Here is a 23,730-nt window from a genome sequence, read left to right as displayed (position 1 = left end):
CAAAACCCTAAGCCCAAAACCCTAAACTCTAAAAAACCCTAAGAAGCACATAACCCTAAAAAACTTAAGAGCCCCTAAATATAAAAAAACTCTAAGCTCTAAACCCTATAAATCCCTAAATAGTATATGTTAAACCCTAAAAACACAAAAAAAAACCATAGCCTAAATCCTAAACCTATAAAATCCTAAAAAACATTAACCTACCCAAAGCCCAAACCGTAAACACCTAGATAAAAACCTTAACCTAAAACCCTAAACCTACAAAAACACTAATCCCTAACCTAAAACCCTATATCCTAAACCTATAACCCTAAATCCTAAACTTTAATAAACCCTAAATCCTATAAACCCTAAAGAAACCCTAAAACCCATTTAAAACCCCTACAAAACCCTAATCTCTAAACCCTAATTACTAACAATCCGTAAACCCTAAAACTAAAAAATAGAAATAAACACTAAGCCTTCAACCCTAAATCCTAAGAAACACTTAACCTTTAAAACCCCAAAAACTGCTAAACCTAAAAAACATTAAGCTCTTAACCCTACGAAACATTATTCATATATGTTAAACCCTAAAAAACACAAAACAAAACCCTAAGCCCTAAACTCTAAAACCTATAAAACCCTAAAAAGCATTAACATTAAAGATCCAAATCCCTAAACCCTTTAAACCTAGATAAAACCCTTACTCTAAAACCCTAAACATAAAATATTTCTAAGACCTAAACCTTAAACCCTAACCTAAAACCCTAAATCCTAAACCTAAATCCCTACACCCTAAACTATAAGAAATCGTAAAGCCTATAAACACTAAAAGAAACTCTAAAACCAATTTAAAACCCCTACAAAACCATAATCTCTAAACTCTAAGTCCTAAAAATCCGTAGACCATAAAACAAAAATACACAAATAAACCCTAAGCCCTAAACCCTAAACACTAAGAAACACTTAACCCTTAAAACTTTTAAAAAAACCACTAAACCTAAAAAACTCTAATATATAAACCCTATACTGCCCTAAATCATTTGTGCTAAACCCTAAAAATACACATAAAAAAAATTCTAAGCCCTAAACTATAAAACCTATAAACCACTAAAAAGAATTAAACTATAAATCCAAAGCCCTAAAACCTAAAAACCTAGATAAAACCCTCAACCCAAAACCCATAACTTAAAAAAAAAACCTTCGAAAACCCTAAATCCTAAACCTAAAGCCCTAAGAAACCCTAAACCCTTAACCTTAGAAAACCCTAAATCCTATAAACCAAAAAAGCGACCCTAAAAACCAAAATACCATTAAAAACCCCTACAAAACCAAAAGCTCTAGACTCTAAATTCTAAAAATTTGTAAACCGTAAACAATAGTTACACAACAAAACCCTAAGCCCAAAACCCTAAATTCTAAAAAACCTAAGAAACACTAAACCCTAAAAAACTCAAGAATCCCTAATATAAAAAACTCTAAGCTCCAAACCCTATAAAGCCCTAAATCATATATGTTAAACCCTAAAAACACAAAAAAACCTTAGCCCTAAACCCTAAACCTATAAAATCCTAAAAATCATTAACCTACCCAGATCCCTAAACATTAAAAACCTAGATAAAAACCTTAACCTAAAACCCGAAACCTATAAAAACATAATACCTAAACCCTAAAACCCTAAATCCTAAACCTATAACCCTAAATCCTAAACTTTAAGAAACCCTAAATCCTATAAACCCCAAAGAAACCCAAATACCCATTTAAAACCCCTACAAAACCCTAAATCCTAACAATCCGCAAAACCTAAAACTAAAATACACAAATAAACACTAAGCCTTAAACCCTAAACCCTAAGAAACACTTAACCTTTAAAAGCCCAAAAACCGCTAAACCTAAAAAACTTTATGCTCTTAACCCTATGAAACCCTAATTCGTATATGTTAAACCCTAAAAAAATAAGAAATAAAGCCCGAAGCCTAAACTCTAAAACCTATAAAACCAATAACATTAAAAATTCAAAGTCCTAAACCCTTTAAACCTAGATAAAACGCTTACTGTAAAACCCTAAACATAAAATATTTCAAAGCCCTAAACCTAAACCCTAACCTAAAACCTAAATCCTAAACCTAAATCCCTAAACCCTAAACTATAAGAAACCGTAAATCCTATAAACCCTAAAAGAAACTCTAAAAACAATTTAAAACGCCTACAAAACCGTAATCTCTAAACCCTAAGTCCTAAAAGTCCGTAGACCATAAAACTAAAATACACCAATAAATCCTAAGCCCTAAACCCTAAACACTAAGAAACACTTAACCCTTAAAAACCTTAAAAAAACCACTAAACCTAAAAACTCTAATATATGAACCCTATAATGCCCTAAATCGTTAATGCTAAACCCTAAAAATACACATAAAAAAAATTCTAAGCCCTAAACTCTAAAACCTATAAACACTAAAAAGGATTAAACTAAAAATCCAAAGCCCTAAACCCTAAAAACCTAGATAAAACCCTTAACCCAAAACCCATAACCTAAAAAAAAACCTCCGAAAACCGTAAATCCTAAACCTAAAGCCCTAACAAACCCTAAACCCTTAACCTTAGGAAACCTTAAATCCTATAACCATAAAATCGACCCTAAAAACCTAAATACCATTTAAAACCCCTACAAAACCCAAAGCTCTAAACTCCAAATTCTAAAAATATATAAACCGTAAACCATAGCTACACAACAAAACCCTAAGCCCAAATCCCTAAACTCTTATAAACCCTAAGAAACACATAACCCTAAAAAACTCAAGAACCCCTAAATCTAAAAAACTCTAAGCTCCAAACCCTATAAATCCCTAAATTGTATATGTTAAACCCAAAAAACACAAAAAAAAACTTAGCCCTAAACCCTAAACCTATAAAATCCACTACAAGAAATATGATTTATAGTGAAAACCTTTTGTGGCGACTCATTTAGTTGCTGCTTAATAAGTGTTTTTAGTGGCAACCCAAAAGAATTGCTCCAAAAGATGATAGTTTTGGTGGCAAACTCATTAGTCGCCACAGAAACTAATAATTAGTGGCGTCTATTTTTAAGTCGTCACTAATATAGGGAACTTTTTTTTAGTAATATACATCTGAATTTTTTGATAGTGGCGACGAAGAAAAGGCTAACTACACCATGTGAAATTTTCATAGAAAATTAAGGAAAATTATAATAGAATCTCTTGCTGGTGAAATTATAAGTAGTAGGAAGTCCTATGATTCCCAATGTGTGTAAAATCAGGATCATGTATGGATTTGCAATACGTATTAGGAAATATTTATGAGTTCATTAAGTTAGTTTTCGCCTACTTCTGTTTATATGCAATCCCTAGTAAATTATTTATGTATTCACTGATCGTTCTTATGATTTTGTAATTTTTCCTCTTTAGATCTTTACCATCAAGATGAAGTTATTGCTTATGAAAATCAAATTGTGGTAGGTACAATTAAAGCTCAATTATTTTGCATTGACAATATGCACTGATTATTTGGTTCTAGTAGTTGTGTAAGATTTAAAGAAAAGGAATTGAACTCTTTCCATTTTATTGTTTAACCACACTGTCTTCTTTGTTTTGATCTCTTAATGCAATCATTTTTACTTTCTTAAATGTGTTTTGCTTTCTTTTACTCTAATATTCCAATGGTCACCTCTTTTCTTATTAGATTATAATAATGGTTATATATTTGATTTTTTCCTAACAGGGATAATGTTGTTAAACAATTGCAAATGAGGTCGATCAAGAACGTATTTGAAGGCAATATACGTTTTGCTTGTGTATGGTCATATCATATGATGTAAAATAAAATATTGTGTAGGAGTATATATTTAATTGACTTGTTAGTGACTGAACAATTTAAGATATTGGAGTTGAAAAGTATTTTTTGTCCTATCTGTAATAATATTGAGGTTATGAAATTAATTAAAATCTATTAGCCTTTTTAAAAAAAATTGAAATTAGCTTTCTGTGGTGACTTTTTTGCTACGGGTAAAAGTTAGTAGCTACAGCAGCAACGCATATTGCTACTGAAGGAATGATTTTTTGTGGCAACTACAGTCGTCACTAAAGCAAAGGGGTTATTGCAGCGACAACTATTGCTGCTAAATATAATGTTTTTTGTGGCAAGAAAGTTCGCCGCTAAAAGATAGTTTGCAGTGGCGACCTGAAACCTTTTAATGACCATATCCATTAATTGTTTTTGGCAACAAAAGTCGCCACAAATGTGCTGTTTTAGTAGCAACTCTCCATGGTCGTCACAAATAACACTTAGTTATGGAAGTAATTGCTACGGCGCAAGTGTCGCCACAAAACACCTTTAGCAGCGACTTTCTAGGTTTCTGTCGTGACATATGTCGCCACTAAAAATGTAGTTTCTTGTAGTGATCGTAAAAAGCATTAGCCTACCCAGAGCCCTAAACCGTAAAAACCTAGATAAAAACCTTAACCAAAATCCCTAAACTCTAAAACCCTAAATCCTAAACCTATAACCCTAAATCCTAAACTTTAAGAAACACTAAATCCTATAATCCCTAAAGAACCTAAACCTTAAAACCCATACAAAACCCTAATCTGTAAACCGAAAATCCTAAAAATTCGTAAACTCTAAAACTAAAATACAAAATAAACACAAAGCCTTAAACCCTAAACCCTAAGAAAATTTAACCTTTAAAAACTCAAAACCCGCTAAACCTAAAAAACTTTAAGCTCTTAACCCAATGAAACCCTAAATTCGTATATGTTAAACCCTAAAAATACACAAAATAAAATCATAAGCCCTAAACTCTAAAACCTATAAAACCCTAAAAAGAATTAACATTAAGAATCCAAAGCCCTAAACACTTTAAACCTAGATAAAACCCTTATTGTAAAACCCTAAACATAAAATATTTCTAAGACCTAAACCCTAAACCCTGACCTAAAACCCTAAATCCTAAACCTAAAACCCTAAACCCTAAACTATAAGAAACCGTAAAGCCTATAAACCCTAAAAGAAACTCTAAAAACAATTTAAAAGCCTACGAAACGGTAATCTCTAAACCCTAAGTCCTAAAAATCCGTAGACGATAAAACTAAAATACACAAATAAACCCTAAGCCCTAAACCCTAAACACTAAGAAAGACTTAACCCTTAAAAACCTTAAAAACTCAAAAACGGCTAAACCTAAACAACTCTAATATAAAAACCCTATAAAGCCCTAAATCGTATATGCTAAACCCTAAAAATACACATAAAAAAAATTCTAAGCCCTAAACTCTAAAACCTATATAACCCTAAAAATAATTAAACTAAAAATCCAAAGCCCTAAACCCTAAAAACCTTGATAAAACGCTTAACCCAAAACCCATAACCTAAAAAAAACCCTCCAAAACACTAAATCCTAAACCTAATGCCCAAAGAAACCGTAAACCCTTAACCTTAAGAAACCCTAAATCCTATAAACCCTAAAATCAACCCTAAAAACCCTAAATACCATTTAAAACCCCTACAAAACCCAAAGCTCTAAACTCTAAATTCTAAAAAATCTGTAAACCGTAAATCATAGCTACACAACAACACCCTACGCCCAAAACCCTAAATTTTAAAAAACCCTAAGAAATACTTAACCCTAAAAAACTCAAAACCCCTAAATCTAAAAAAATTCTAAGCTCTAAACCCCATAAAGCCGTAAATAGATATTTTAAATCCTAAAAACACAAAAAAAAAAACCTTAGCCCTAAACCCTAAACCTATAAAATCCTAAAAAAACATTAACCTACCAGAGCCCTAAACCGTAAAAACGTAGATAAAAACCTTAACATAAAACCCTAAACCTACAAAAATACTAATCCCTAAACCCTAAATCCTCAACTTTAAAAAACCTTAAATCCTATAAGCCCTAAAACCCCTTTAAGACCCCTACAAAACCCTAATCTCTAAACCCTAAATCCTAAAAATCCGTAAACCCTAAAACTAAAATACACAAATAAACTCTAAACCGTAAGAAACTCTTAACTTTTATAAACCCTTAAAAACCCAAAAACCGCTAAATCTAAAAAACTTTAAGTTCTTAACTATGAAACCCTAATTCGTATATATTAAACCCTAAAAAACACAAAATAAAACCCTAAGCCCAAAACTCTAAAACCTATAAAATCAAGCATTAACCTTAAAATCCAAAGCCCTAAACCCTTAAAAAATGGATAAAACCCTTACTATAAAACCTTAAAAATAAAATATTTCTAAGACCTAAACCTAAAACCCTAAATCCTAAACCTAAAACCCTAAACCCTAAACTATAAGAAACCGTAAAGCCTATAAACCATAAAAGAAACTATAAAAACAATTTAAAACGCCTAAGAAGCCATAATCTCTAAACCCTAAGTCCTAAAAATTCGTAGACGATAAAACTAAAATACACAAATAAACCCTAAGCCCTAAACCCTAAACACAAAGAAAGACATAAGCCTTAAAAACCTTAAAAACCCAAAAACCTCTAAACCTAAAAAGTCTACTATATAAAACCTATAAAGCCCTAAATCGTATATGCTAAACCCTAAAAATACACATAAAAAAATTCTAAGCCCTAAAATCTAAAACCTATAAAACCCTAAAAATCATTAAACTAAAAATCCAAAGCCTTAAACCCTAAAAACCTTGATAAAACCCTTAACCCAAAACCCATAACCTAAAAAAACCCTCCGAAAACCCTAAATCCTAAACCTAAAGTCCTAAGAAACCCTAAACCCTTAACCTTAGGAAACCCTAAATCCTATAAACCCTAAATCGACCCTAAAAACCCTAAATACCATTTAAAATCCCTACAAAACTCAAAGCTTTAAACTCTAAATTCTAAAAATCAGTAAACCGTAAAACATAGCTACACAACCAAAACCCTAAACTCTAAAAAACCTTAAGAAACACTTAACCCTAAAAAACTCAAGAACCCCTATATCTAAAAAACTTAAGCTCTAAACCCTATAAAGCCGTAAATCGTATATATTAAACCCCAAAAACACAAAAAAAGCCATAGCCCTAAACCCTAAACCTAAAAAATCCTAAAAAACATTAACCTACCCAGAGCCCTAAACCATATAAACCTAGATAAAACCTTAACCTAAAACCCTAAATCTACAAAAACACTAATCCTTAAACCCTAAACCCTAACCTAAACCCTAAATCCTAAACCTATAACCCTAAATCCTAAACTTTAAGAAACCCTAAATCCTATAAACCGTAAAGAAACCCTAAAACCATTTGAAACCCCTACAAAACCCTAATCTCTAAACCCTAAATCCTAAAATCCGTAAATACTAAAACTAAAATACACAAATAAACCCTAAGACTGAAACCATATACCCTAAGAAACACTTAACCTTTAAAACCCAAAAACTATAAAACCTAAAAAACTTTAAGCTCTTAACCCTATGAAACCCTAATTCGTATGTGTTAAACCCTAAAAAACACAAAATAAAACCCTAAGCCCTAATCTCTAAAGCCTATAAAACTCTAAAAACATTAACATTAAAAATCCAAAGCTCTAAACCCTTTAAACCTAGATTAAACCCTTACTATAAAACCATAAACATAAAATATTTCTAAGACCTAAACCCTAAACCCTAAATCCTAAACATAAAGCACCAAACCCTAAACTATAACAAACCGTAAAGCCTATAAACCCTTAAAGAAACTCTAAAACAATTTAAAACGCCTTCGAAACCATAATCTCTAAACCCAGAGTCCTAAAAATCCGTAGACCATAAAACTAAAATACACAAATAAACCCTAAGCCCTTAACCCTAAACACTAAGAATGACTTCACCCTTAAAAACCTTAAAAACCCAAAAACCGCTAAACCTAAAAAACTCTAACATATAAACCCTATAATGCCCTAAATCGTATATGCTAAACCCTAAAAATACACATAAAAAAATTCTAAGCCCTAAACTCTAAAACCTATAAATCCTATAAATTATTAAACTAAAAATCCAATACCATAAACCCTAAAAACCTTGATAAAACCCTTAACTCAAAACCCATAAACTAAAAAAAAACGCTACAAAATCCCTAACTCCTAATCGTAAAAGCCCTAAGAAACCCTAAACCCTTAACCTTAGGAAACCATAAATCCTATAAACCCTAAAATCAACCCTAAAAACCCTAAATACCATTTAAATCCCTACAAAACCCAAAGCTCTAAACTCTAAATTCTAAAAATAGTAAAACCGTAACCATAGCTACACAACAAAACCCTAAGCCCAAATCCCTAAATTATAAAAAACCCTAAGAAACATTTAACCCTAAAAAAACTCAAGAACCCCTAAATCTAACAAACTCTAAGCTCTAACCCTATAAAGCCGTAACCCTAATAAACTCAAAAAAACCTTAGCCCTAACCCTAAACCTATAAAATCCTAAAAAACATTAACCTACCCAGAGCCCTAAACCGTAAAAACCTTGATAAAATCCTTAACCTAAAACTCTAAACCTAAAAAAACACTAATCCCTAACCTAAAACCGTAAATCCTAAACCTATAACCCTAAATCCTAAACTTTAAGAAACCCTAAATCCTACAAGCCTAAAAAACCCTAAAACCCATTTAAAACCCCTACAAAACCCTAATCTATAACCATAAATCCTAGAAACCGTAAACCCTAAAACTAAAATACACAAATAAACCCTAAACCCTAAGAAACACTCAACCTTTAAAAACCATTAAAAACCCAAAAACAGCCAAACCTAAAAACTTTAAGATCTTAACCCTATGAAACCCTAATTCGTAAATGTTAAACCCTAAAAACACAAATTAAAGCCCTAACCCTAAACACTAAGAAACACTAAACCCTTAGAAACCCTAAAAAATCCAAAAACCATTAAACCTAAAAAACTATAATATATAAACTCTATAAAGCCATAAAACGTATATGCTAAACCCTAAAAATACACATAAAAAAAATTCTAAGCCCTAAACTCTAAAACCTAAAAAACCCTAAAAATCATTAGACTAAAAATCCAAAGCCATAAACCCTAAACACCTTGATAAAACCCTTAACCCAAAACCCATAACCTTAAAAAACACCTCCGAAAACCCTAAATCCTAAACCTAAAGCCCTAAGAAACCTACCCCCTTAACCTTTGGAAACCCTAAATCCTATGAACCCTAAAATCGACCCTAAAAACCCTAAATACCATTTGAAACCCCTACAAAACCCAAAGCTCTAAACTCTAAATTCTAAAAATCTATAAACTGTAAACCATAGCTACACAACAAAACCCCAAGCCCAAAACCCTAAACTCTAAAAACCTTAAGAAACACTTAACACTACAAAGCTCAAAAACCCCTAAATCTAAAAAACTCTAAGATGTAAACCCTATAAAGCCGAAATCGTATATGCTAAACCCTAAAAACACAAAAAAAACCTAGCCCTAAACCATAAACCTATAAAATCTTTAAAAACATTAACCTACCCAGAGACCTAAACCATAAAACCCAATAAAAACGTTAACCTAAAACCCTAAACCTAAAAAAACACTAATCCTTAAACCCTAACCCTAACCTAAAACCCTAAATCCTAAACCTATAACCCTAAATCCTAAGCTTTAAGAAACCCTAAAACCCTACCTATTTAAAACCCCTACAAAACCCTAATCTCTATTCCCTAAATCCTAAAATCCATAAAACCTAAAACTAAAATACACATATAACCCTAAGCCTTAAACCCCTAAACCCTAAGAAACACTTAACCTTTAAAAACCCTAAAATCCCAAAAACTGCTAAACCTTAAAAACTTTAAGCTCTTAGCCCTATAAAACCCTAATTCGTATATGTTAAACCCTAAAAAAACACAAAACCAAACCCTAAGCCCTAAACTCTAAAACATATAAAACCCTAAAAAGCATTAACATTAAAAATCTAATGCCCTAAACCGTTTAAACCAAGATAAAACCCTTACTATAAAACCCTAAACATAAAATATTTCTAAGACCTAAACCCTAAATCCTAACCTAAAACCCTTAATCCTAAACCTAGAACCCTAAACCCTAAACTATAGGAAACCGTTAAGCCTATAAACCCAAAAGAAACTCTAAAAACAAATTAAAAGCCTACAAAATCGTAATCTCTAAACCCTAAGTCCTAAAAATCCGTAAATCCTATAAAACCTATAAACATTAAAAAAACCCGAAAATCCATTTTAATCACCTTCAAAACCCTAATCTCTAAACCCTAAATCCTAATAATCCGTAAACCCTAAAACTAAAATAAACCCTAAGCTTAAACCCTAAGAAACACTTAACCTTTAAAAACCAACCCAAAAACCGCTAATCCTTAAAAACATTAATCTTTTAACCCAATGAAACCCTAATTTGTATATGTTAAACCCTAAAAAAAACAAAAAAAAACCCTAAGCACTAAACTATAAAACCTAGAAAACACTAAAAAGCATTAACCTTAAAAACCCAAAGCCCTAAACCCTTAAAACCTAGATAAAACCTTTACTGTAAAATCGTAAACATAAAATATTTCTAAGACCTAAACCCAAAACCCTAACCTAAAAACCTAAATCCTAAACCTAAAACCCATAAACCCTAAATTATAGAAACCGTAAACCTATAAACCCTAAAAGAAACTCTAAAAAGAATTTAAAAGCCTACAAAACAGTCATCTCTAAACCCTTAGTCCTAAAAAATCCGTTAGACCATAAAACTAAAATTAACTAAGAAACCCTAAGCCATAAACCCTAAACACTAAGAAAGACTTAACCCTTAAAACCTAAAAAACCTAAAAAACCTAAAAAACCCAAAAAACCACTAAACCTAAAAAACTCTAATAGATAAACCCTATAAATCCCTAAATCGTATATGCTAAACCTTAAAAATACACATCAAAAAAATTCTAAGCCCTGAACTAAAAAACCTATAAAACCCTAAAAAGCTTTAAACTAAAAATCCAAAGCACTAAAACCTAAAAACCATGATGAAACCCTTAACCCAAAACCCATAACCCAAAAAAAAAACCCTCCGAAACCCTAAATCCTAAACATAAAGTCCTAAGAAACCCTCAACCTTATCCTTACTAAACCCTATATCCTATAAAACCTAAAATCGACCCTAAAATCCCTGAATACTATTCTAAACCCCTACAAAACCCAAAGCTCTAAACTCTAATTTCTAAAAATATGTAAACCGTAAACCATAGGTACCCAACAAAACCCTAAGCCCAAACCCTAAACTCTAAAAAACCCTAAGAAGCACATAACCCTAAAAGACTTAAAAACCCCTAAATATAAAAAACTCTAAGCTCTAAACCATATAAAGCCCTAAATAGTATATGTTAAACCCTAAAAACACAAAAAAACCATAGCCCTAAATCCTAAACCTATAAAATCCTAAAAAACATTAACCTACCCAAAGCCCTAAACCATAAAAACCTAGATAAAAACCTTAACCTTAAACCCTAAACATACAAAAACACTAATCCTTAAACCCTAAACCCTAACCTAAAACCCTAAATCTTAAACCTATAACCTAAAATCCTTAACTTTAAGAAACCCTTAACCCAAAAAAAAACCCTCCGGAAACCTAAATCCTAAACATAAAGCCCCAAGAAACCCTCAACCCTTATCATTAGGAAACCCTATATCCTATAAACCCTAAAATCGACCCTAATCACTAATACTATTTTAAACCCCTACAAACCCAAAGCTCTAAAATCTAAATTCTAAAATATTTAAACCGTAAACCATAGCTAAAAATCAAAAACCCTAAGCCCAAAACCATAAACTCTAAAAAGCCCTAAGAAACACTTAACCCTAAAAAACACAAGAACCCTTAAATCTAAAAAAATTCTAAGCTCTAAACCATATAAATCCCTAAATTGTATATGTTAAACCGTAAAAACACAAAAAAACCTTAGGCATAAACCCTAAACCTATAAAATCCTAAAAAGCATTAACCTACCCAGAGACCCTATAACATAAAACCTAGATAAAACCTTAACCTAAAACCCTAAACCTACAAAAACACTAATCTTTAACCCTAAACCCTAACCTAAAACCCTAAATCTTAAACCTATAACCCAAAATCCTAAACTTTAAGAAACCCCAAATCCTATAAACCCTAAAGAAACCCTAAAACCCATTTAAAACCTCTAAAAAACCCTAATCTCAAACCCTAAATTTTAAAATCTGTAAACCCTAAAACTAAAATACACAAATAAACCCTATGACTTAAACCCTAAACTCTAAGAAACACTTAACCTTTAAAAACCCAAAAACCGCTAACCCTAAAACTTTAAGCTCTTAACCCTATGACACCCTAATTCATATATGTTAAACCCTAAAAGACACAAAACAAAACCCTAAACTCTAAATCCTATAAACCCTAAAAAGCATAACATTATAAATCCAAAGTCCTAAACCCTTCAAACCTAGACAAAACCCTTACTTTAAAACCCTAAACATAAAATATTTCTAAGACCTAAACCCTAAACCCTAACCTAAAACACTAAATCATATAAACCCTAAAAGAAACTCTAATAACAATTTAAAATACCTACAAAACCGTAATCTATAAACCCTAAGTCCTAAAAATCCGTAGACCATAAAACTAAAGTACACAAATAAACCCTAAGCCCTACTCCCTAAACAGTACGAAACACTTAACTCATATAAAGCTAAAAAACCCAAAAACCACTAAACCTAAAAACAGTAATATATAAACCCTATAAATCCCTAAATCGTTTATGCTAAACACTAAAAATACACATAAAAAAAAATTCTAAGCCCTAAACTCTAAAACCTATAAAACACTAAAAAACATTAAACTAAAAATCCAAAGCCCTAAAACCCTAAAAACCTAGACAAAACCCTTAACCCAAAATCCATAACCTAAAAAAAACCTTTTGAAAACACTAAATCCTAAACCTAAAGCCCTAAGAAACCCTAAACCCTTAACCTTAGGAAACCCTAAATCCTATAAACCTTAAAATCGACCCTAAAAACTCTAAATACCATTTAAAACCTCTACAACACCCAAAGGTCTAAACTCTAATTTCTAAAAATATGTAAACCGTAAACCATAGGTATACAACAAAACCCTAAGCCCAAAACCCTAAACTCTAAAAAACCCTAAGAAGCACATAACCCTAAAAAACTTAAGAACCCCTAAATATGAAAAACTCTAAGCTCTAATCCCTATAAATCCCTAAATAGTATATGTTAAACCCTAAAAACACAAAAAAAAACCATAGCCCTAAATCCTAAACCTATAAAATCCTAAAAAACATTAACCTACCCAAAGCCCTAAACCGTAAACACCTAGATAAAAACCTTAACCTAAAACCCTAAACCTACAAAAACACTAATCCCTAACCCTAAACCCTAACCTAAAACCCTATATCCTAAACCTATAACCCTAAACCCTAAACTTTAATAAACCCTAAATCCTATAAACCCTAAAGAAACCCTAAAACCCATTTAAAACCCCTACAAAACCCTAATATCTCAACCCTAATACTAACAATCCGTAAACCCTAAAACTAAAAAATAGAAATAAACACTAAGCCTTCAACCCTAAATCCTAAGAAACACTTAACCTTTAAAACCCCAAAAACTGCTAAACCTAAAAAACTTTAAGCTCTTAACCCTACGAAACATTATTCATATATGTTAAACCCTAAAAAACACAAAACAAAACCCTAAGCCCTAAACTCTAAAACCTATAAAACCCTAAAAAGCATTAACATTAAAGATCCAAAGCCCTAAACCCTTTAAACCTAGATAAAACCCTTACTCTAAAACCCTAAACATAAAATATTTCTAAGACCTAAACCTTAAACCCTAACCTAAAACCCTAAATCCTAAACCTAAATCCCTAAACCCTAAACTATAAGAAATCGTAAAGCCTATAAACACTAAAAGAAACTCTAAAAACAATTTAAAACCCCTACAAAACCGTAATCACTAAACTCTATGTCCTAAAAATCCGTAGACCATAAAACAAAAATACACAAATAAACCCTAAGCCCTAAACCCTAAACACTAAGAAACACTTAACCCTTAAAAACTTTTAAAAAAACCACTAAACCTAAAAAACTCTAATATATAAACCCTATAATGCCCTAAATCATTTGTGCTAAACCCTAAAAATACACATAAAAAAAATTCTAAGCCCTAAACTATAAAACCTATAAACCACTAAAAAGAATTAAACTATAAATCCAAAGCCCTAAACCTAAAAACCTAGATAAAACCCTCAACCCAAAACCCATAACTTAAAAAAAAAAACCTTCGAAAACCCTAAATCCTAAACCTAAAGCCCTAAGAAACCCTAAACCCTTAACCTTAGAAAACCCTAAATCCTATAAACCAAAAAAGCGACCCTAAAAACCCTAAATACCATTTAAAACCCCTACAAAACCAAAAGCTCTAGACTCTAAATTCTAAAAGTTTGGAAACCGTAAACAACAGTTACACAACAAAACCCTAAGCCCAAAACCCTAAATTCTAAAAAAACCCTAAGAAACACAAAACCCTAAAAAACTCAAGAATCCCTAAATATAAAAAACTCTAAGCTCCAAACCCTATAAAGCCCTAAATCATATATGTTAAACCCTAAAACACAAAAAAACCTTAGCCCTAAACCATAAACCTATAAAATCCTAAAAATCATTTACCTACCCAGATCCCTAAACAGTAAAAACCTAGATAAAAACCTTAACCTAAAACCCGAAACCTATAAAAACATTAATACCTAAACCCTAAACCCCAACCTAAAACCCTAAATCTTAAACCTATAACCCTAAATCCTAAACTTTAATAAACCCTAAATCCTATAAACCCCAAAGAAACCAAAATACCCATTTAAAACCCCTACAAAATCCTAAATCCTAACAATCCGCAAAACCTAAAACTAAAATACACAAATAAACACTAAGCCTTAAACCCTAAACCCCAAGAAACACTTAACCTTTAAAAGCCCAAAAACCGCTAAACCTAAAAAACTTTATGCTCTTAACCCTATGAAACCCTAATTCGTATATGTTAAACCCTAAAAAAATAAGAAATAAAGCCCGAAGACCTAAACTATAAAACCTATAAAACCATTAACTTTAAAAATTCAATGTCCTAAACCCTTTAAACCTAGATAAAATGCTTACTGTAAAACCCTAAACATAAAATATTTCAAAGCCCTAAAACCTAAACCCTAACCTAAAACCCTAAATCCTAAACCTAAATCCCTAAACCCTAAACTATAAGAAACCGTAAATCCTATAAACCCTAAAAGAAACTCTAAAAACAATTTAAAACGCCTACAAAACCGTAATCTCTAAACCCTAAGTCCTAAAAGTCCGTAGACCATAAAACTAAAATACACCAATAAATCCTAAGCCCTAAACCCTAAACAGTAAGAAACACTTAACCCTTAAAAACCTTAAAAAAACCACTAAACCTAAAAAACTCTAATATATGAACCCTATAATGCCCTAAATCGTTAATGCTAAACCCTAAAAATACACATAAAAAAATTCTAAGCCCTAAACTCTAAAACCTATAAAACACTAAAAAGGATTAAACTAAAAATCCAAAGCCCTAAACCCTAAAAACCATGATAAAACCCTTAACCCAAAACCAATAACCTAAAAAAAAACCTCCGAAAACCGTAAATCCTAAAGCCCTAACAAACCCTAAACCCTTAACCTTAGGGAAACCTTAAATCCTATAAACCATAAAATCGACCCTAAAAACCGTAAATACCATTTAAAACCCCTACAAAACCCAAAGCTCTAAACTCCAAATTCTAAAAATATATAAACCGTAAACCATAGCTACACAACAAAACCCTAAGCCCAAATCCCTAAACTCTTATAAACCCTAAGAAACACATAACCCTAAAAACCTCAAGAACACCTAAATCTAAAAAACTCTAAGCTCCAAACCCTATAAATCCCTAAATTGTATATGTTAAACCCAAAAACCACAAAAAAAAACTTAGCCCTAAACCCTAAACCTATAAATCCACTACAAGAAATATGATTTATAGTGACAACCTTTTGTGGCGACTCATTTAGTTGCTGCTTAATAAGTGTTTTTAGTGGCAACCCAAAAGAATTGCTCCAAAAGATGATAGCTTTGGTGGCAAACTCATTAATCGCCACAGAAACTAATAATTAGTGGCGTCTATTTTTAAGTCGTCACTAATATAGGGAACTTTTTTTTAGTAATATACATCTGAATTTTTGGATAGTGGCGACGAAGAAAAGGCTAACTACACCATGTGAAATTTTCATAGAAAATTAAGGAAAATTATAATAGAATCTCTTGCTGGTGAAATTATATGTAGTAGGAAGTCCTATGATTCCCAATGTGTGTAAAATCAGGATCATGTATGGATTTGCAATACGTGTTAGGAAATATTGATGAGTTCATTTTCGCCTACTTCTGTTTATATGCAATCCCTAGTAAATTATTTATGTATTCACTGATCGTTCTTATGATTTTGTAATTTTTCCTCTTCTAGATCTTTACCATCAAGATGAAGTTATTGCTTATGAAAATCAAATTATGGTAAGTACAATTAAAGCTCAATTATTTTGCATTGACAATATGCACTGATTATTTGGTTCTAGTAGTTGTGTAAGATTTAAAGAAAAGGAATTGAACTCTTTCCATTTTATTGTTTTACCACACTGTCTTCTTTGTTTTGATCTCTTAATACAATCATTTTTACTTTCTTAAATGTGTTTTGCTTTCTTTTACTCTAATATTCCAATGGTCACCTCTTTTCTTATTAGATTATAATAATGGTTATATATTTGATTTTTTCCTAACAGGGATAATGTTATTAAACAATTGCAAATGAGGTCGATCAAGAATGTGTTTGAAGGCAATATACGTTTTGCTTATGTATGGTCATATCATATGATGTAAAATAAAATATTGTGTAGGAGTATATATTTAATTGACTTGTTAGTGACTGAACAATTTAAGATATTGGAGTTGAAAAGTATTTTTTGTCCTATCTGTAATAATATTGAGTTTATGAAATTAATTAAAATCTATTAGCCTTTTTAAAAAAAAATTGAAATTAGCTTTCTGTGGTGACTTTTTTGCTACGGGTAAAAGTTAGTAGCTACAGCAGCAACGCATATTGCTACTGAAGGAATGATTTTTTGTGGCAACTACAGTCGTCACTATAGCAAAGGGGTTATTGCAGCAACAACTATTGTTGCTAAATATAATGTTTTTTGTGGCAAGAAAGTTCGCCGCTAAAAGATAGTTTGCAGTGGCGACCTGAAACCTTTTAATGACCATATCCATTAATTGTTTTTGGCAACAAAAGTCGCCACAAATGTGCTATTTTAGTAGCAACTATCCATGGTCGTCACAAATAACACTTAGTTATGGAAGTAATTGCTACGGCGCAAGTGTTGCCACAAAGCACCTTTAGCAGCGACTTTCTAGGTTTCTGTCGTGACATATGTCGCCACTAAAAATGTAGTTTCTTGTAGTGATCGTAAAAAGCATTAGCCTACCCAGAGCCCTAAACCGTAAAAATCTAGATAAAAACCTTAACCAAAATCCCTAAACTTAGAAAAACACTAATCCCTAAACTCTAAAACCCTAAATCCTAAACCTATAACCCTAAATCCTAAACTTTAAGAAACACTAAATCCTATAATCCCTAAAGAAACCCTAAAACCCATACAAAACCCTAATCTGTAAACCGAAAATCCAAAAAATTCGTAAACCCTAAAACTAAAATACACAAATAAACACAAAGCCTTAAACCCTAAACCCTAAGAAACATTTAACCTTTAAAAACTCAAAACCTGCTAAACCTAAAAAACTTTAAGCTCTTAACCCAATGAAACCCTAATTCGTATATGTTAAACCCTAAAAATACACAAAATAAAATCATAAGCCCTAAACTCTAAAACCTATAAAACCCTAAAAAGAATTAACATTAAGAATCCAAAGCCCTAAACACTTTAAACCTAGATAAAACCCTTATTTTAAAATCCTAAACATAAAATATTTCTAAGACCTAAACCCTAAACCCTAAACCCTAACCTAAAACCTTAAATCCTAAACCTAAAACCCTAAACCCTAAACTATAAGAAACCGTAAAGCCTATAAACCCTAAAAGAAACTCTAAAAACAATTTAAAACGCCTACGAAATGGTAATCTCTAAACCCGAAGTCCTAAAAATCCGTAGACGATAAAACTAAAATACACAAATAAACCCTAAGCCCTAAACCCTAAACACTAAGAAAGACTTACACTACAAGAAAAAGCTTTATTTAAGACCAACGTTTAGGGACGAGTTAATAATCCCGTCTCTAAAAGTATATCTATTGGGACGAGATTTTATTTTTGTCCTTAATTATGTATCTTTTTGTGAAGGTATTAAATCTAGTCTCTAAAGAAATTATTAAATGGTCCCAAATTATAATTTAGGGGTATAGTGGAGAGAAAGTGCGGCAACTTTAATATTAAAAAATTTTCAAGTTTCACCAAAACTTAGAGCCAAAACTTAAGTAGTGTAACTAAAATTCTAAAAAAAAAAAACAAAAGACGCTTTGTTTTTCAAAACAGTGTCCCGAATCAGAAAACCCTAGCAGCATCTGCCTAGCAGCAATCTCAGCGTAGATTATAGCTCTCAACGATTCATCTGTGTTTTCTCAAAATAGAAAAAGCACAGGTTTGCCTAGAAGCGATCTCAACTCAATCTCTGTTTTCTATCTTACTCGAATCTCAGGTATGTGCACCTTCGCGAGTTGATTTTTTTCATCTCTAAATATGATTTGTTGTTTGTTTTGTGCGATTTATAACCCTTCTTGTTTGATTTACTCTTTTTCTTCTATACTAGCTAGTCATGTTTTAAAAATATATTAAAGTTTGTGGTGTGATAAGATCCAAAATATGAAGGGGATCTTCATAACCGTTCTTGAACAGAAGAACTCGCAGCTAAATGAACTAAAATAGTGTTTGAGAGACGATAGAGAGAGTTGTATTAAATGCGAGTTGATTTCTATTTATTCTCTAATTAGGTGTGTTGTTTGTTTTCTTCGAGTTACTCTTCTTGTTCTAGTTAGTCTTCTTGTTTGAGTGACTCTTCTTGTTCAGGTTACTGTTCTTCTCTTAGATAACTGCTTGTGTATTTTAAAATAGATTTAAGTTTGTCGTGTGATAAGATCCCAACAATGAAGGGGATCAATCGTAGGAGAACTTAGTGTTCTATAATAGTAAGAGAACAATGAACCTTTCTTGAACAGAGGAACTCGCAGCTCAATGAGCTAAAATAATGTTCTGATAGAAGATAGAGCAAGTTGTATTAAGCTTGAGAAATCCATCTTGAGTAACAAGTGAACTATTGTTCAACTTTTAACGCTAACAGAGAAAGAGGTAAAAGTGGTGAAATTGTTAAAACTGATCCACGTACGTAGTAACGTGCCACTAATTCCTAAGAGATTTCTATCCACCTGCGTACTAACATGAATAAATTAGGAATTTCAATCATAAAGTTCATTTGTTGCTTGATGACATGAAGTTCCATTTCTAGCCTCTTTCTTTATAACTATTGTTGCTCAGCCTCTCTTGTGAAAAGTTAAGTCAGATTATTCAATGATAAATATATAGATAAATACATTTAGCTTGGCCAAGAATGAGTATCTCCTTATCCAGTACATTCACTATGCATTTTAGTTCTTCAACAAACCTCTCAAATAATTTAACCTCCTCTTCTTTCTCATCAGCCTGGAGTTTTGCAATCTCGGCCACCTAACATGAATAGAATATTGTTGTAAGAAAATGGGGAGCCGGAAAAAATGAAAAAACAGAAAAATATCAGAGGTTAGTAACTAAAGAAAGTAGCTTAAAGCACAACTCCACCCATTTTGCTTCTATGGAAATTTCTTCACTTTCCTCCGCAAGAGTTTGTGTTGTCTCTAGTTTCTTTTGGAACATGAGAATTTCTCTATGGAGGTCTTCCTTCTTACTAGTAACACCATTCAGGTTTCTCTATGAACATTCAATTGAATTACTCATTTTGCTAACAATATCATCATACTTAGTAATTTCAATATGTAAGTTCTCACAAACATTCCTTTTCTCTAATAATTCCTCCTCAATGGAACATTTTCCTTATATGGTTTCCTTGGCACTGGCAGTCAGCTACGAGTTTTTACATGAAAACAATTTTGTGTCCTTGCACGTTCGTGAGATATCCGTCTTCAAAACAACTATCTTATATTTTCCTGCAACTGAACTTCAAGCGATTGACCTTTACAAACAGCTTCATCAAACTCATTTTCCAAAGAATTTATAGAATCCATCAATTTCATCTTTTTTATTATTGTGGTTAGATGTTAATTCTTGTATCAAGCTAAAGGTCAAATAGCATTCCTTCTAGGATTTCATCATTCTGTACTACCTCAATTTTTGGGGAAGCACTTTCTATTACGTAATGGTTCTTTTTAACATGGAAGTTTTAGGATTCATTGTGAATGCAATCGATAGTTCTCTAGGATTTAATACAATCACTGTGAATGCAATCTGTAAACCTTTTAGACTTGTGATACACTTTCGAATGCATTATGTTTTTGTCTCCCAACCTACTACATCAAGACATATAAACTTGAAAATTATAGACGATTAAGACTAGTGATACTCTACTAACTGGACAATAGAAGTTCTGATAGGAAACTCTACGACTACGAAGAAACCATAATAATTTTAGTCATGAACAAATTTTGATCAGATTTCAAATTTTATACTTGAAGTTCTGATAGGAAACACTTTAAGTCTTTTTTCAGTACTTTTATAATCTAAGAGCATCTAGTGAGATGAATAATACCATTCTATGAATATTATCCAATATCAGACCTCTAGCATGCTGCTACTAGTTCCTTTTGGAATTGCCTCTACTGTCTTCTCTTGAATCAATGCATACTCTCCTCTACATTTTCCCCCCCATAAAAAGGCATGACTTCCATCTCAAAGCAGACAGCATAACAACCTGTTCTAGACACGAAAGAGTACCTACTACCAATAAATTGCAACTGTTTATTACAAGAGTAGAAACAAAGTTTAAAAAGAAATCTAGAAGTAGTTGATGCTGTAAAAGTTTTTCATGGAATTAGAGCTGCCCTGATCTTTATGTCCAAGTTCCTCTTCAAGACCTTGATTAGCTAAGGGATATTTCCCAACAAGATGGTGCCTCTGTTTTGAGTGGTCCACACAGTTCGTCACCTCTTCCATGCCCTTAAACAACAGCATGTCAATTACCTTAGGATTAGTAACGTTTGAATTTTTGCGAACTTCGGCAGTGACAACAGAACGGAGTTTAGAGGGGGAAATGATGTCGTATAAGTTGTAAATTTCCACATACTCAGGGACGGATCTGCAACACATCCTGAAGAATTCTAAGGTCATCTTCTTAGTTTCAGCCAAACTAGCTGAGTTTTGTGGAACCCTCATGTTCCTCGCCATATGCACCATTTTTCCTTACTCTGCAATACGAAAATTGCTGACAGGGGCATACTCTCCTCTACATATTTGAGTAGAAGTTGAGTTCTACATGATCTACCCATTTCTCCTTCAACCTCAGGTATCCATCTGCACTCTATATAAAGAGATGTTGATAGAGTCTCTAAAGTATCCATAGCATACATTCTTGATGGAGAATTTCTCCATTTTTTACTATCTCTTGTCCTCAAATTTTTGTGTTTTGAAATAGATTTGAATTCTTGGTTAATGCATATCAAAGCTTTCCTAATTAATTTTCTTATATTCTTGCAGCTTGTTGACATTTCTATATAACCTTTCCTGAATGTTAGAGTTTTTTTTGCGATGAGCAGTGTAACTAATTTAGTGTAAAATTTACATAGTACTCCTTATATATACCAATAGTTACTTATGGTCTTTTCAAAATTTTTGTATTTACAAATTTTGAAGATTGAAGTTACAAGTCAAGATGCAAGCTTAGAAGATGCAAAAGATCATTATTATTTTACTATGGAAGTTATGCAAAACTTGATATTATAGTCTAGCTTGAGATCGATGTTGATTAGTTATGATTTTTGTTAAGAAAATATTGAAACTAACTTCATGGGATGTTAGCTAATTTTTATATTTATATTGGCCTTTTGTTTGGAAATTTTCTGTAGCAAACATTGGTAGTCAACTAGAGACCAAATATTTTTCTCGTCCCTAAAAGTTCATGTAAGACGAGACAACTTCTAGTCCCTAAAGGTTAATCTAGGATGAGGTCGCCACTAGTCGCAAAAAGGTGCTCTACAGGTAGTTTCTCGTCGCTAAATGGATTTAAAAAAGGCAAACTTTTAAAGAAGAAAATCAACCATTTGGGACAAGATACATGGTCTCTAAAAGTGTTTTTGCGACCAGCTTTGCTTCCATCTCTAAAACCATTTAAGGACTAGCTAAAGGAGCCCGTCGCAATTGACCTCTAGCGAAGAGGCCTATTAGGACGGGTGGCGACCAGCCTTTTCCCGTCGCAATAGACTATTTGGGACTAGATTTTGACTTTTTGGGACCAGATTTCCCTTCCTTAGAGGGTGTTTTTCTTGTAGTGTTAACCCTTAAAAACCTTAAAAACTCAAAAACGGCAAAACCTAAACAACTCTAATTTAAAAACCCTATAAAGCCCTAAATCGTATATGCTAAACCCTAAAAATACACATAAAAAAAATTCTAAGCCCTAAACTCTAAAACCTATATAACCCTAAAAATCCAAAGCCCTAAACCCTAAAAACCTTGATAAAACGCTTAACCCAAAACCCATAACCTAAAAAAAACCCTCCAAAACACTAAATCCTAAACCTAATACCCTAAGTAACCGTAAACCCTTAACCTTAAGAAACCCTAAATCCTATAAACCCTAAAATCAACCCTAAAAACCCTAAATACCATTTAAAACCCCTACAAAACCCAAAGCTCTAAACTCTAAATTCTAAAAAATCTGTAAACCGTAAATCATAGCTACACAACAACACCCTACGCCCAAAACCCTAAATTTAAAAAAACCCTAAGAAATACTTAACCCTAAAAAACTCAAGAACCCCTAAATCTAAAAAAATTCTAAGCTCTAAACCCCATAAAGCCGTAAATAGTATATTTTAAACCCTAAAAACACAAAAAAAAAAAAAAACCTTAGCCCTAAACCCTAAACCTATAAAATCCTAAAAAAACATTAACCTACCCAGAGCCCTAAACCGTAAAAACGTAGATAAAAACCTTAACATAAAACCCTAAACCTACAAAAATACTAATCCCTAAACCCTAAATCCTCAACTTTAAAAAACCTTAAATCCTATAAGCCCTAAAACCCCTTTAAGACCCCTACAAAACCCTAATCTCTAAACCCTAAATCCTAAAAATCCGTAAACCCTAAAACTAAAATAAACTAATAAACTCTAAACCGTAAGAAACTCTTAACTTTTATAAACCCTTAAAAACCCAAAAATCGCTAAACCTAAAAAACTTTAAGTTCTTAACAATGAAACCCTAATTCGTATATATTAAACCCTAAAAAACACAAAATAAAACCCTAAGCCCAAAACTCTAAAACCTATAAAATCAAGCATTAACCTTAAAAATCCAAAGCCCTAAACCCTTAAAAAATGGATAAAACCCTTACTATAAAACCTTAAAAATAAAATATTTCTAAGACCTAAACCTAAAACCCTAAACCTAAAACCCTAAACCCTAAACTAT

The 23,730-nt window shown here is 32.1% G+C and overlaps 1 protein-coding gene across 1 annotated transcript; it reads right to left on the bottom strand.

Moving 5' to 3' along the window:
• Window positions 1-21,096: 21,096 nt before the first annotated feature.
• Window positions 21,097-21,495, bottom strand: LOC125828410 (NADH dehydrogenase [ubiquinone] 1 alpha subcomplex subunit 6-like). Its single transcript, XM_049507712.1, has one exon. It carries the CDS (start codon window positions 21,493-21,495, stop codon window positions 21,097-21,099), a length of 399 nt encoding a protein of 132 aa, XP_049363669.1.
• Window positions 21,496-23,730: the final 2,235 nt, after the last annotated feature.

This window comes from Solanum verrucosum, unplaced genomic scaffold (assembly GCF_900185275.1).
Source record: "Solanum verrucosum unplaced genomic scaffold, falcon-dt-bn FXZP01000774.1, whole genome shotgun sequence".
Lineage (NCBI taxonomy): Eukaryota > Viridiplantae > Streptophyta > Magnoliopsida > Solanales > Solanaceae > Solanum > Solanum verrucosum.
This window is presented reverse-complemented; position numbering and strand designations above follow the sequence as displayed.